The sequence below is a fragment of the Hemicordylus capensis genome, chromosome 3 (assembly GCF_027244095.1).
Source record: "Hemicordylus capensis ecotype Gifberg chromosome 3, rHemCap1.1.pri, whole genome shotgun sequence".
In the NCBI taxonomy this organism is placed as follows: Eukaryota; Metazoa; Chordata; class Lepidosauria; order Squamata; family Cordylidae; genus Hemicordylus; species Hemicordylus capensis.
In genome coordinates this window covers 198,955,687-198,971,788 of record NC_069659.1, presented here as the reverse complement: position 1 = coordinate 198,971,788, position 16,102 = coordinate 198,955,687, and the positions used below count along the sequence as shown (strand labels likewise).

Here is a 16,102-nt window from a genome sequence, read left to right as displayed (position 1 = left end):
TTTTTAGTATAGTAATCATTTGGGCAGGGAACAAGAGAGAAACAATCCTGAACCCTTCTCTGCTCCAAATCACACTCCCTCCCCCAGCAGAGTTCAGATGTTTTCTTACTCACAGGACAAGGGCAACCCAGTTTTGGGGTTCTCACACAAACACCAAATTTCACACTTGGGCAACAGCACAAACACATGGGAAAGCTACACAGTCCTGCTCCCAATCCTCCTTGGCACTTTCCACATCTCTCTCCTACTCAGAACTGAAGCATTCTGTTTCTTCCTTTCCATTACAAGTCATATTTCACCATCTGCCTCTCCAGCTCCCATCTCATGGTATTTTGCTTCCAAATAACCACCTCCTCCAATGGCCAAGGCTCACTTTAAAATCACTGACTTTTGCTGAAGAGGAAGCCAAGGCTAGACTGTTGTCTGTGCTCTCTCTAAGGCATGCACATTTGAGGCACGCTGTTTGAGGTCCGCTCAGTTAATTTTAGATCCCGTTCAGGATGAATCAGGAAGGCCACACTCTGAAAGTACATCTGAGCACACTGCCTTGATACTGCCGCCCAGAACCCATTCCATGAGCAAAAGAAAACAAATTAGAGGGAACACTGCTAGACAAACATTTGATCAACGGTATATTTTCTTGTTAGGCAGGCTTACTGGCCCCAAACTATGCTGAATATCAGCAGATTTTGGTTACTGCTAATTATTGGGTTGGATATAGAGAAGCACAAGAGGAAGCTTGGAGAAAGGGACACTCCCCACTGCATCAACTGACCTTCAGGAACAGAATGGCATGTTACACAGAGAGCTGCAAGGGGAGTGGGGAAATATACCAAACATTAGGCAGAGGCCCCTTGAAAAAGCAGGGCATGCAGTTGGGACAGAAAATTTCCCTTTTATAAGCATTCTTGCACTCTAAGTGAAGAGGCCATAATTCAGTAGATGAAACTCATCCTTGGAGAATGTCCCAGCTTCAGCCCTAGCAAAAGAACCCTGCCTGAAACTGTGGAGAGTTGCTGCCAGTCAGTGTAGACTATACTGGCCAAGATGGACCAATAGCCTCAGTATAAGCCAGTTTTGTGTGTTTACATACTGGTTTCTGTAAGCGAACTGTATTACAGTATATGCTTCAACTATCATATGACTAAGTATAAAACAAGAAAGATATAGTATTCCTAACAAAGCAAATCTTAATGTGGACTTCTGGCAGCAGTTAGTATAGGAGGAAAAGGAAAAGCATCTTATCTGTCTAAAAATCTCATATTATACAACTCTCTTATTTCCCTGAAATACCTATGTCAAGATTATATTGTAAAAGCCACCTTGAGATTTTCTTAATGAAAGGCGGGGTATAAATTTAACAACAATAAATAGATAAATAAAAGGGAGAAAAAACTCTATTTCTATGTTAAGTAGCAATTTATTAACAGGGAAAGGTTATTAACAGGGAAAAGTGCGAGGGTACTCCTTTAATCTTCCATATTTGAGTTTCATGTTCAGAGAATTGAATCTACTTAGTTCTATAGTACAAATACTGAACTCAAATTCAGAGCACAGCTTTAAGATTAACAAGCAAGGAGTTTACCATTGCCAGATATATTTTTTAAGTTCATAAATGATTTTTATTTCAAACTCTATGTGAGCCCCACTGACTGCAGCAAAACCTGTTTCCATCTTAAACATTTAGGATCATTGGGGCAATGTAAGCCAATCGATAGTTTGTTAAACAATGTTAACATGGTAAAGCCAGTATTAATCATTTGCTAGTTTTTGCTGGCGGTCACTCAGGCAACTTACCTCCACCAGAAATGTGGTTAGAAAAAATGATTCCCCCCCACCCCTTATAAGAGACTAACTAGTAGCGATTTCAGGGGATTCGTCTTATATTGGCTGAAGTAGAATAAAACTCTGTTTTGCAGATAAGCTTACAAAAGTACAAATTTTCCTGTAATCATCTCAAAAGTATAGCAAAGAGCATGTAATCAGCATTAAACCCTTTCTCAGCTCTCATAATGTCAAATATCATCATTACAACAGAATGAAAGACTCAGACAGAAGTCCTGAGTTCAAATTATAAGTGATTTGATTATGAAGCTCACTGGGAGACCTTGGATCAGTCACAATCTCTCAGCCTAACCAACTCCATAGGACTGTTGTAAAGATAATGTGAAAAGAGCACCACGTAATCTGCACTGAGCTCCTGGAAGAAAGGGCAGAATTCAAAAATGGGGCAGACTGATGAAGCAACCATTCTGGGAGAAACAGAGCAGTTTTAAAAATTTTACTTATGAACACAAAGTAGCAACAGCATAGCACAACATTTAACACAGACATTTCAAGGTATTTGCTCAAATATAATGCTGCAGACAAAGAAAGTATATCTTTTGCCAATATTCTTCTTTAGAAGAAACCTCCTCAGCTTGAAGACGCTTGCACAGAAGATGGTGGACAAACCTCCAGCAGGTGAATGGAGAATGCGCACCAGCAGTTCCTGCTGCACAAGCCACATTCTTCCAACAAACAAGGCAAGACTGAAATGCAAATCCTACTGAAAAAGCAATGGGACTTCCAGATATGCATACAAGAATGCAGCTAGCATCAGCTAACATGTACTCAGATGCACGTTCTTCAGAATTCAATGGGATTTGTTCACAAGTGCATGCACCTAAGACTGCAGGCTTACTGCATGTTATTCTAATGTGCTCCGTCTTCAGGACAACCTTGCAGAGCAAGGATTATTATTATTTGTTTACTAGTCAGAAACTGATGCAGTAATTTACCCCAAGTCACTACGGTTCACACGCAATCATTTACCAACACAGAAATTAATTCACAGAGGCAAACGTCTGTGTAAGGAAACTGTTGTGTGTGATGTGGCTTAGGGAGGGTCTTAAGTATAACCGCTGCCTCCCATTACATGGTAGTGCTTACCCTTACCTATGAAAACCAGTGGTGCAAGAAGAGTCAAACACACACACCCAGCTCCTCAGCTGCCAACTTCTTTAAGCAAGGACTACAGACATTAAGTCAATTGGAATGAAAACTGTTCTATTCCTAGAGACATCTCAAGGCAATCATGTTGGCTCAGTGTAACCTGGTAGCTGAACTGAACTATATTTTCAAAGAGACATTGGTCCATGCTGCTAAGCTACAGGCACAGGGATATTTGATACACCAGATACTAGCAGTGGAGGAAAGAGGATCAGAGAACCATCCATAACAGATTATTGAACTCTGGAGCTGCACTAACTCTTCAGGAACTACAAGAACCTAGAATATATGTGCTAAGTCACCTACCAACTAGCAGACAATTAAGAGAGTGAACACAATTGAGAAGAAAATGTTTTGAGAAAGTTTATCCACTGGATCATTATCTACACAAGACAGCTCAATTAGTTTTGATAATTGCCTCACCGACAACCCATTCATCACTTGGAGTCCCCAAGTGCACACATTATGGGTGTACTGTATTACACAGTGATCACAAACGTGAAAAATACGAAGAAAGTTTTCACAGGCCATGTCCTTACAAACACCTTTTCTGCAGTGGAGTTGCACTAATAATAATAATAATAATAATTCAATTTCTATACTGCCCTTCTAAAAATGGCTCAGGGCGGTTTACACAGAGAAATAACAAACAAATAAGATGGAACCCTGTCCCCAAAGGGCTCACATTCTAAAAAGAAACATAAGATAGACACCAGCAACAGTCACTGGAAGTACTGTGCTGGTGGTGGATAGGGCCAGCTACTCTCCCCCTGCTAAATCACCACGGTAAAAGGTGCCTCTCTGCCCAGTTAGCAGGGGTGATAAATGCTTATCACAGCACTCCAGACACTGCTGCCTCCCATGGTTCACATATCCTCACCTGACACAAGCACAAATGAAACTCAAGTCATTCATAACAGTGGATGTTTAATAAACAAGGAATTGTTTATGGCTATTTAACTACCACGTGCCTGCAGAATAGGTGCTACAAGTTGCAATGATGAACAGCAGCTTAGATAGCTTTAAAAGGAAATTAAATCTATAGAGGATGGATGAAATTTCCATGTTCAGAGGCAATGAGCCTCTGTCCTCCAGCATCTGGTATTCAAACAGCAGAGCAGGGTTGCTGCTTTCATGTCCCAACCGTGGGCTTCCCACATGGCTGACCTGCTTAGAAACAGGGTAATGGGCTAGAGATGGACCTTCGGTCCGATTCCACGGGGCTTTAAAAAAAAAAAACTCAGTGCAAGCTTTCTCTTTGGGAGGATTTTAAGAGTAGCACTTATTAAGCACACAAGTCTGCTTTTAAAATCATGACTTCCAAACTGTGTTCTGCAAAACCCTCAAGTCCCATGGAAGATAATGGAAGTTTCCTTAATGAAGAGATCAGCAAGGGCCTGAAAAAACAGCTTGCTGACTGTTTATCCCACAGTGCATGGCTACTGGATGCTTTATGAAGGCATTCCTGATTTGCACCGAGAGAAGACTGGGCTCAACAGGCCCAATGCAATCTGTCTACCCCAGAATCTTCTGCCAGGTTCTCTGTAGTACATTCTCTGAATATATGGTTTTATAACAGCAGCAAGCATCCACTATTTTGACATGATACACTTACAAGGCACAGAGAGAGCAGCATGCAATATGTCTTGTTCATGTTATTACTGATAAAAGTTGATACTTTAAAATTAACAGAGAACCAATTCCTTGGAATTCACATGCTTATGGCTAGAGAAAAGTCAGCTCTTTAAGACACCAACGTATCTTGCCTTATACTTGTAATTCTCTTGGGGGAAAACAGCAACTGTTGATGGGTATCTTTTTCACACTTACTTTCTTCCTGGACATGCCAAAGGAATTCACTTTATTTTTAACCAACACCGCAAGAATATTTGTTTAGGAAGCAGTGATGTTTAGGAAGCAGTGATCCATTAAGGCTGCAATTTTGTGTTCACGTATGGGAGTAAGCCCCACTGAGTTCAACAGAACTCGAGTAAAATGCCTGTGGACTGAGCTTCAAGAGTCTTAATAGAGGGAGGAAGAGAAAGGAAGTAGCCTAGAACAGTTTGACTGAAGGACCAAAACCAAATTCAGCTTGAAGTAGGCACTAAAGACCTGGGTTCTTCCAACCCCCATTTGTCAACTCTGAAACTTCCTGAATTTTCTTATTAATGCTGTTAATGGTTATTGTTTGTTAATCTGGTCTGTGATCACAATAAACTTACTACTACTACTACTACTCCAACCCCCCCATTTGAAGAATGCAATGGGTGAAGCCTTGGACACGAACTATTTCAGTCTTCAGTGATCAACTTCTGTGCAAAGTCCCCGCCCCCACCCCGGGAGAGAGATGACAGTAGTAGGCTCTCGCTGCTACACAATTGCCTGCATGTGCAGAGCCCGGGATGAGCAAGCGAGGGAAGCCATATGGGAAACCCAAGTTAAACCACCACCACCCCATGGTTCCTCCTCACCAAGGCCACCACCCTCATGCACAGAGTGCCCTCACCAAGACAAACTGCAAACCTCCCCCAGAGGTGAAGCAAGTAGGAGGGCAACAGCAGCAGTAGTTTTGCCCCGGAGCGGGAAAGCCAGCCTCGGCAAGGGAGAAACCTCACTCCCCCCCCCCCCCGCCCGCTCCTTTTTTTGTTTTGTTTTACCTTAGGGAGGGCATGGCGGTGGCGTCGCTGCTACTACTTCGCTCCTTGAACCCGAGAGGCGGCTTCGGCAGACCCGGAATGCGGAGCTCTCCTCTCCCTCGCCCTGCTCTTCTCAGCACGCGACGCCCAGCAGTCGGTCTTCCCCAAGCGGCTCCCCTTGCCTGACTGACTAAGCGGTCGCCTCCGGCGAAGCTGGCCGACCAGCAGCAGAGCCATGCCAGCCCCGCCTCCCTGCCTTATTTGCCTCCCTCCGTTGGCTGGTGAAGGAAAGCCGGTGGGCGTGACCAGAAGGCAAGAGAAGCGGCGGGTCCGCTAGCTTTCCAGAGGCGCTCGCGCCGCCGGCACTCCTCCTCGCGATCGGCAAATCCGCCGTGCTGGCGGCGTTGCATTGCAACCCGGCCTCTGCCAGATCCCGGGTGTGTGTGTAGCCGCTGCAGCAGCAGCAGCAGCAGAGTAAACATGCTTTACTCTGCAAGGCGCTGTCGGTTCCAAACGAGAGGCGGGTCCCGCCATCTTTGCTGTGGGCTCGCGGTGCCCTTCGGGTCATCTTTGCTGTGGGCGAGAAGCGCACGTGCACACAGACGACTTTCTCTCTCCTCATTCTGCGCTCTCTAAACCCCAACTAATTTTTTGTATACCTTTTTTAAAAAAGCAAGAGTTAAGTTACATAAATAAGTTACAGCGCTCTGCCCTTCGTAAAGATGGCTGTCAAAAAATAGGAGGGGAAAATAAATTCAGTTTGGGCAATCGGATGCACAGCCGCCTTGTCAGCTCAGCCTCACCATTCTAAGTAGATGGTAGGCACGAGGGACAGAGCCTTCGTGTTCTTGGTCCGCTGCTGCCCTTTAAAAAGCCATACTTGAGACTCGTACTCAAGATCACTTAACGAGGATTAGTACCCACTAATAACGATATGCATGCTAAGTCCTGCTATTATTTCTGTGTTCAAAGTGGCTCACGTACGTTATTAAGGCTTACTTCTTCTGCACATGGCTGCAAAATGAAATGGGGGGGGGGCGTATAATGGATTGTGCCATTTCAGACTGCAGGTAAGGATCGCATTTATTAATGCTCCCAGTTCTCTCGTGCATTAATAAAAAGAAAAACCTTGGGTAAACTTTGAATTGTCTAGTGCTTGACACATACATCCCTTTAATTTGCAGAGAGGTGGGTTTTTCTCTCCACATAAGGAGCATTCAAAAATTGTCTTCCCCACCTGCAACCTGAATTGACACAATATACTCTAGAACATCAGGACTTTGCCACCTTATTATTCTGCATGTATAGCCCATGCCTCAGTAATCCTCACAACAGCCCCTTAGGGAAGTATTATTATCTTTATACTGTGAGGCAGGGGGCCTCTGGCTGTGTGACTAGTCTACAGCAATGAAGTGATTTCATGGCAAACTAAAGGCAACATCTGAGCAGGGGGCTTCCTGCTTCATAGTTCGATCTCTTAGCTACTACCCAGCACTAGCTCTCACTCTCAGGATTTTTAGTTCGTCATCTGTAAAAAGGTGATGACAACAATACGTTTCAAATCACTAGTCTGTTGCTGCAATGAGTAATACACATTTTTAATATACTCAGTTTAGAGTACTAAACATTAAAATAAAAAACCTAACAGATCCAAAAACCTCACTTAGCAGAAAAACAGTTTTTAAAAAATTATATGGTAGGGAGGATTCATAATTGGGCATACATACTCCTCATTGGATGAACCTGAGAAAGTCAGTAGTTTTACTACACTAGGCCAGACATACAATGTATTAAGCACTATTTCTAGTAAAAGGTTATCAACAGCACAGAAAACCATTATTAAGGTTGTCATTTTAATAGTACTTTAAACTGCAGAGCAGATTTACAATATGTATTACTCCTTGCTGCAGAACTGTGTAGCAGCAAAGCTGCATCTTATTGTTGCCCACCACACTCGAAAAAACAACTGAACTCAAACTGCCACACTGCTGCCATCACTTGATATTTACTCCTAGTCAGCATGGTTAATGAAGTAGTGTAAGGAACCTGGCTCTGTTCCACTTGCTGCATTCCAACCAGCAGGGTGCCTGAGTGCTCTGATACTGGCATAACCAGCTGCAACTTCTAAAAAGGATACTAGAAAAGAATAGCAATCATGGCTTGATACTTGTTAATCTCACCAAATTTCCATGAAGGTTGAAAATCTGTTTGCAAATTTTTTAAGAAGACTGTAGTACTCCTTTCCTTCTGTGATTCAGCCTTTAAAAGATACTAAAGCTACATTTTGCTGCCTTGGACTGTTCAATCCAAGTTGCTCCCAATCCAACCTGGTATTCTCTGTGGGATCTCCCAGGGTGCACTTCTCAGATAATTTGCTATTTCACTGGCAGCTCTGGAATATCATCACCTCATGTAACCACTGTGCAGTAAGGCTAACCCTGATGGACAGAAAAAGAATACATGCTGTGTCCACTCTTGGTTGGGGTTTTTTGCACTTTCAGTCAGGATCCCAGACCAGGGGCGTAGCAAGGTTGGAGTGATTTCAAAATGAGCCCCTCGCTGATATACACACACAAACACACTTCACAATATTTAGTGCACTCACACTCGCATCCCCATTATGAATACGGTGAATATCTAGTTCACATTGAATCTGGTTTTTTTACTCTCTGTTACTGCCGATCAACATAATTCATAGGAGGTGCAACACAGGAGGGTGGGGAGTCATGTGATATGCCTCTGGGGGGGCCCTTGAGGCAGTGGGGCCCCAAGGCGACTGTCTCCCCTTGCCTAATGGTAGTTATGCCCCTGTCCCAGACTCAAATTCAGGAAAATGAGATACGGTTACAGATGGGATCAGGGCTTATCTCTAATGTGCTCCAAACTGAGGTTACATCCTTGGAGCAAATTATTACAGAATCAAGAAATTGAATGGTTTCTTTCCTTTTTACAACTACTGCAAAGAGTTGTCTCTTGCCTATCTAGAATAACTTGTGTGTCCCAAATACTGAGGTTCTGTTTTGCACAAATATAATTTAAGAGTCAAGAGAACTCCAGAATTATTTCACCATCTCTTTAATTACTAACTTCCCCATTTCCATCTCATTTCATTGGAGCCAGAGTTGCCTTGCATATCTGGCACCCACATTATTGGTTTACATTTTGGAACCAGAAATGTCAGCTCATAAAACTGATTATGCAAACAAAACAGTTCTGCATTGGTTTGCTCAGTAGAGCTACATAGTCTTCTTGATACCAGGATTGCAAAATTCCCAGTTGTCACAAATGTCAACAAATGTAAAGCCCGATGATGAAAACACAGAACTTATGTCCTACTGAGTTCAAAGGCCCTTTACTTCTTAACACACTGTTATGAGCCCACACTTTGGCTACAATCCTAAACATACTTACTAGGGTGTAAGTCACACTGACCTCAATGAAACAAAGAAGCTTATTTCTAAGTAAGCATAGAAACATAAGAAGCTGCCACATACTGAATCAGACCATTGGTCCATCTAGCTCAGGATTGTCTACACAGACTGGCAGCGGCTTCTCTAAGGTTGCAGGCAGGAATTTCTCAGCTCTATCTTGGAGATGCCAGGGAGGGAACTTGGAATCTTCTGCATGTAAGCCTGCAGGTGCTCTTCCCAGGGTGGCCCCGGAATATCTTATAGTGCTCACACATCTAGTCTCCCATTCATCTGCAAGCATGCTCAGGATCACAGTGCATGGATTATATCTGAGAGCCCAATCCTACACATATTTGTACAGAAGGTCAACTTTCAACAGGATTTACTTCCAAGTAAGTATGAATGACTAATTCCACATTCCTATGTACAGTTACCTGGAAGCAAGTCCTGTTAAAATCAATGTGGCATGCTTATGAGTAAACATGCATAGAATTAAAAATTAATTTTATAAGTGTCATCCAAGCTCCACAGGCAATAGACTTCTTTATTAAAGTCTATACAAGTCCTCACATCACTTAGTTCTAAATGCAAAATTAATAAGTGATTTTGAGTCAGTAGCTATTACTATTGCTACACTTAGCATTGCAGACAATGACAATGGCAGTCACTACACTTCACTGAAGTCGGATGCAGCAGGACTTACAAAACTTGCAATCTCAGGGTCCTTCAAGACAATGGATCATTTCAGACATAATACCATTGCATCATAGTTTAAAATCTGAACCATACCTTAAGCTTCCAGCCATGATTTAGAGCTGCTTGTCTGTCCTTGTTTTTCATCCGCTCAGCTCTGCTGAGAAGTGCAGGGGCCTTACTTCTCCAGAGGCAGAGCAACAGCAGAACAATGGTTTGTCAATTCAGACATCACATTAAACTATAGTTAACATAAACCATAGTTGCAGACTTACTCAAGCTATGGTTTTCTATTCTGACTTGCTAGGTGATTGCCTTGCTGGCTCCAGATGACAATAAACTACATGATGTGAAAAACTCACATGTAAATTCCAAGCACAAGCTTACTGACCCTCTGCACTGCCAAATGCATGCGTGGAGGCCATTTGCATGGACAGCATGGTGTTGTTGCTGACCATGCAAATGGCCTTGACGCATACATGGAGGCCAGTTGACTGTGTTGGGCTGCTGTGTCAGGTTGCTGGGGGGAGTACCACAGCAGCAGGAAGCTGCCTGGGGCAGCAATTACATTGGTAAGGACCTGCAGCTCACAGCCCCCACCACACCCAGAGCTGCCTCAAACCACGGGACCAGTCCAAATTCAGACTGCAGCCTGAATGATGATCCGTGCACACCCCTAATAATAAGCCCCTTTTCATTAATACTTTTCTGGCAAAGAAAAGAACTAGTTAGTCTTGGAAAGCAAGAGCTGGTCAGCAGGTAAGATAAAGTGTGCTGCTGGGTCGATGTCAACTCCTGGCGACCACAGAGCCCGGTGGTTGTCTTTGGTAGCATACAGGAGAAGTTTACCATGGCCATCTCCCGTGCAGTATGAGATGATGCCTTTCAGCATCTTCCTATACTGCTGCTGCCCGATAGAGGTCTTGTTTCCCATAGTCTCGGAAATATAGTATGTATAGTCTGGGAAACATACCAGCGGGGATTCAAACCGGCAACCTCTGGCTTGGTAGTCAAGCCATTTCCCCCTTGCGCCATTGGCAATGTGAAAATTGCACATGGTCCCTGCTTGGCATCAGAACATCAGATTGTGCTGGAAAGGAGGGCAGAAGCCAGCAGGAGTGTGTGGAGGGTAAATAATCACATGCTTAGAACTCGTGTGTGAGCTTTTCATATTGTGCAGTTTATTGCATCAGACAATGGTTTAGTGTGATGTCTGAATTGAGGCACCATCAATTCAGACTATTTTTGCACCATCAATTCACATTTGGTAGCTGCTGCTTTTTTTCAGACACCATTTCTCCACAAGTTTTTCCTGCACACATTGCCACCCAGTTAGCATGTTAACTGTGATCAAAAGTGCTGTGTTGGAGTTGTGGTTACAGCAGTGTCACAAGGTAGCTATTGGACAGCATTTGTGCCATTGTGATAGTGGTAACAGATGAATGTACACAGAGTATCATTTTTTTATTATTATTATTATTATATAGTACCATCTGTGTACATTATGCTTTGAGCAGAAACTGAAAAAGTTTCTAAAAGCAAGACATACCACTGGCTGCCCCCGAAGGAGCTTGTACGTGACTTGGGGGTCCTTTTGGATTCGCACCTCCTGCTTGAACAGCAGGTGGAGGCTGCAGCCAGAAGTGCCTTTGCCCAGCTCCATCTGATTCGTCAATTACGCCCTTACCTTGATTGGCAAGCATTAATGACAGTGACCCATGCCCTTGTTATCTCCCGCCTAGATTATTGTAACGCCCTCTATCTAAGGTTACTTTTGAGGATGATCGGAAAGCTACAACGGGTCCAGAATGCAGTGGCTCATTTACTTATGGGTGCCAGAAAATATGACAGGGTAACACCTCTCCTGCAGTCATTGCACTGGTTGCCTATTCGCTACTGAGTTCAATTTAAGGTCCTGGTTTTGACCTTCAAAGCCTTGCGGGGTTTGGCACCTGTGTACCTACAGACCTGCCTCTCCCATCCAGTTACATCCCCCCGTCTGGTCAGATGGCCCTTTTGTTGGTCCCCGATTTCCGAGAGGTTCGGGGAACTAGAACCCGTGAAAGGGCTTTCTCAGTTGCCACCCCACTTCTCTGGAATTCCCTTCCCCTGCAGATTCGTTTAGCTCCTTCTTTGTCGATTTTTAAATCTTTATTGAAGTCAGATTTCACAGTACATATCAAATACAAGAGAGCAGAGTGAAAACCAGCATATCACAGCAGGGTGGGCAGTAAATTCAAATTATTCCCCACCCCATGAAAAAGCAATGAGCATAGCCCCTGGAAGAAACTTGTTTCTGTTAGTATAGACTTCATGATTTTGCCAATAAATCCTAGCTTTGAAATTTGAAGATCCCCAGAGCAGCTGTAAATTGTCAGCTAAACACAGATTAGAAATATGCTAATTATTACAGGTGCATAGTTCCAGAAGAGCTTCAGAAGCAATTAATCTCTCTACCTGAACTGAGCATTTCCTTGCCTGAGCAGCAGTATTAAAGAGGAGGTGGCTCTCCTCAGAACTGGATCCATGGAGCCAAGGCCAGGATGAATCCATGCAGTCTACTTCTTCCCAACTCAAGCACTGAGACCTGAGCCCAATTCTGCCCCCACAATGGGATGTTTTAGCCCACTAGGGGAAATGCTGTGGGGTTCTGAAGGGAGAAGATAAACTGTCTCACACATCCCCTGAGGCCACTGTGATTTTTTTAAAAAATAAGTGTCCACATGTATTCTTTATTTCAGTAACACATCAAGGTCAGCGTGGCTTCAAAAACAAATACATTCAGATTAGTACTAAGGAAGATCTAGATTGGAAAGATGTAATTACATCTTGCAGAATGGTTGCCTGGATTCGATAAACTAATGATCTGACCAGTGTTCCCTCTAAGGCGTGCCGTGCTCACTCATTTTTTATGTCTGCTCAGCTCATTTTAGATCCCGCTCAGGTTGAATCAGGAAGGCCCCATTCTGAATGCACGTGCGCACACACTGCCTTGATACTGCCACCCCAAAAAAACTCATTCAGCACAGAGAGGGGAAAAATTAGAGGGACCACTGGATCTGACAAAAGAAAGCTGCTCATCTCCATAAAGTAAACATTGGGTCTTCATTTAAAGTCTGATCATTTACAACCTGAAAGGGTGGGGGGGGTGACTTCTCTCCAAGTATACAAAAAGAAAAGGAAAGGAAACCTCTTCCCAGTTATCTGGATATTATTTTTCTTAAATCATCACAGCTGACTGGGCAAATTGCAATCGCTTGACTTAAACCTCAATTTATTGAAGAACCTTTCACAAGACAATACTGAGATGAAGCTTAAATAGAGGCAAGGCTTGGGTTAAGGACCTGTTAAAAAGCCATCTTTTACATTTTAAATGAATTACTGCACCAAATAATCCAATTTATGGCTTCAATGTTAATCTTCTTTCAGTCTAATCTCCTCTGATTTGACCTAATCCCTAATGTTGTGTTCTGCCCATTTCAACTCCAAGTGTAAAGCTTTCCTGGTTGTCAAACTGAAACAATGTACAAAGTTCACAGTTCTGACAGGCATTCCTTTCCTTGTCTCTCTGGCTCCTCCAGTCAACATACAGCAACCCTGTCCTCTTTAAATTTGTGCAATCTGATTGGCAATTCATAGCCGTGCCATTTTCTAGACCAGGGGTGGGAAAATTTGGTCCTTCAGCTGTTGTTGAACTACAACTACCATTTCCCCCAGCCGCAATTTATTTGGAGTTGTAGTTCAACAACAGCTGGAGGGCCAAGTTTGCCCACCTCTGTTCTAGACACACACCCCAAACACACTTTCAGGTACCTCTGAAGAAGCTACTTTACACAGGTTTTTAGTACATGTCCACCTAAGATGTTTGATGGACACCCCTAAAAACTGTGAATATGACAAACACATGGATGTATACAGGCACTTGTCAGGCAAGCAGGGGCTGTTTCACCCATTGGAGACAAATTCAGGTTTGTCATCAAGTATATACTTGACAGGAAATTGCAGCCATTTGGGGCCTCATTGACAAGTGAATTGTTATCTCATACACACCTGCATTTTTGTTACATTCACATTACCTTTCAGATGTAACTTTAAACAGTAGTACATATGCTGGTAACCTCCAGACTCGACTACTGCAATGCACTCTATGTGGGGCTGCCGGCTGCCTTTGTACATAGTCCAGAAACTGCAGGTTGTACAGAATGCAGTGGCCAGTTTGGTCTCCGAGTTATCTCGAAAAGACCATATTATTCCTATATTAAAAGAACTACACTGGCTACCAATACATTTCCAGGCAAAATACAAGGTGCTGGTTATAACCTATAAAGCCCTAAACAGTTTAGGTCAGGGATGCTCAACTTTGGCCCTCCTGCAGATGATGGCCTACAACTCCCATAATCCCTGGCTATTGGCCACTGTGGCTGAGAATTATGGTAGTCCAAAAACAGCTCGGGGCCTAAGTTTAGCAGGCCTGGTTTAGGCCTTGGATATTTAAGAGAATGTCTTCTTCACTATGATCCCCATCGCCCACTAAGATCATCCAGAGAGGTTCATCTGCAGTTGCCACCAGCTCATCTGGTGGCTATGCAGAGATGGGCCTTCTCTGTTGTCACCCCAGACTCTGGAATGCACTCCCTGCTGAAATAAGAGCCTTCCCATCTCTGACAACTTTTAAAGTGATTAAAGACACATTTATTATTTATTCAAGCTTTTTAACTAGACTTGCGGTTTTAAATTGTTTTAAGGTTTTAATTTCTGTTTTATTTATTTTTATTTTTTTGCTGTAAATCATCCAGAGACAGAAGTTTGGAGCGGAGTACAAATAAAATAAAAATAAAATGGCAATGTCTGAAGTTGCCTCAAGATTTACTACAGCTCTTGGAACACATGAACATTCAGCAGCGAAGCCATGTTTGCTGTCACATAAAGTGTGTGCAATAAAGCTCTCTTCAACTCAAATCTTTCTGCTCTTAACTCCATCGCGGATGCTTGCTCCTCCTCTTCTGCCAAATGCAAAAGGTTCTTTTTTTCAGAGCAGACCGCCAGGCGCGTGTGCAACAACTAGGCCACGTGGAGTAAATCACTCACTACACACCCACTGCCGGCTTGTTCCATAAAGGAGATCAAATCGCACATGCCACTAATGCAGCCTCCCGTGGTTCCCGAATTGCAGGCACTGGCATTTTATAAACAATAGACCTTTCCCTCTTAGCTTTATTGTGCAGCCAATCGTTCAAGAACAATGACAAGACACACTCGGGGAAATTAGCAGATATAACAACCTGAATAATTACTCTAGAAGCTAGATTATTCCAGTAAGCGCGCAGCGAATTGCAGCCCTTGTATCGCCGAAGCTCACGGAATTCCTCTCCAAGTCTACTCCGGAGGAGCAACCTGCCTCTGCACTCTGCACTGCCTGTGCCAAGCCAAGCCAGCTTTTGAAGCTGGACTTCACTCTCTTGAAAAGACCGGATTCCAAGATAATGCGATGGAGCTCACTGAAATGCATGCTTTACGTCCAATGACGAACACCACACTGTGCCCGTGATCCGGTCGGGATGCACGACATCCCTTAGGTTTGGGGCAACAAAATATCCTCTCCCATCCACCAGGCATCCCTAACAGATCCTGCCCGGCGGTGGCTCGACTCCCATCTCAAGTGATCGAGGCACGTGAACATAGGAAGCTGCCATATACTGAGTCAGACCATTGGTCTATCTAGCTCAGTATTGTCTTCACAGACTGGCAGCGGCTTCTCCAAGGTTGCAGGCGGGAATCTCTCTCAGCCCTATCTTGGAGAAGCCAGGGAGGGAACTTGAAGTCTTCTGCTCTTCCCAGAGCGGCTTCATCCCCTGGGGGGAATATCTTGCAGTGCTCACACATCAAGTCTCCCATTGATATGCAACCAGGGCAGACCCTGCTTAGCTAAGGGGACAAGTCATGCTTGCTACCACAAGACCAGCTCTCCTCTCCTACATGCTACACACACACCCTCCCCTTTGTGCTTAAATAAATGCACTGCCTTATTTTGACATGTACACTCTCGGAGGAAAATGCACAGTGGTTTGCTCCTCTCTGTCTCTCCCTTTACCTAAGTCGAGAGGACTCCAGCTTTTGCTTCTTGGCTTGAGGCTCCTCCGCTGCCATCTTCATGCTCGGCTAACGCGTGTCTGCCACAGCGCCGAATTTCTGACGATTTTGGCCGCCGAGTTTCCTCCCAGGGAAACCGGCAAAGGGGAGAGTAGAGAAGGGAACGAAAGCAGGCAAGGCAGTAGGCTATCGCGAATGCCTGATTTGGAAATGAGTGTCGCGGCTCTCTGAGCCAAAAAGCTAAGTGAGTTTACCCCAGATTTTCAACCAGAGCTGCTAATT

The 16,102-nt window shown here is 43.9% G+C and overlaps 1 protein-coding gene across 2 annotated transcripts in view; it reads right to left on the bottom strand.

The window, feature by feature from the left end:
• ADK (adenosine kinase) overlaps positions 1–15,983 on the bottom strand; it is a 410,809-nt gene extending 394,826 nt beyond the window's left edge. Inside the window, exon 1 of one of the 2 annotated variants that reach the window (XM_053311472.1) lies at positions 15,822–15,983. In XM_053311472.1, the coding sequence (XP_053167447.1) occupies positions 15,822–15,883 (62 nt within the window). In that variant the 5' untranslated portion in view covers positions 15,884–15,983. Of the gene's footprint in view, positions 1–5,648; positions 6,038–15,821 lie in introns of those variants that run through there. The other variant, XM_053311473.1, reaches the window with a different exon arrangement.
• Between the last annotated feature and the right edge of the window lie 119 nt (positions 15,984–16,102).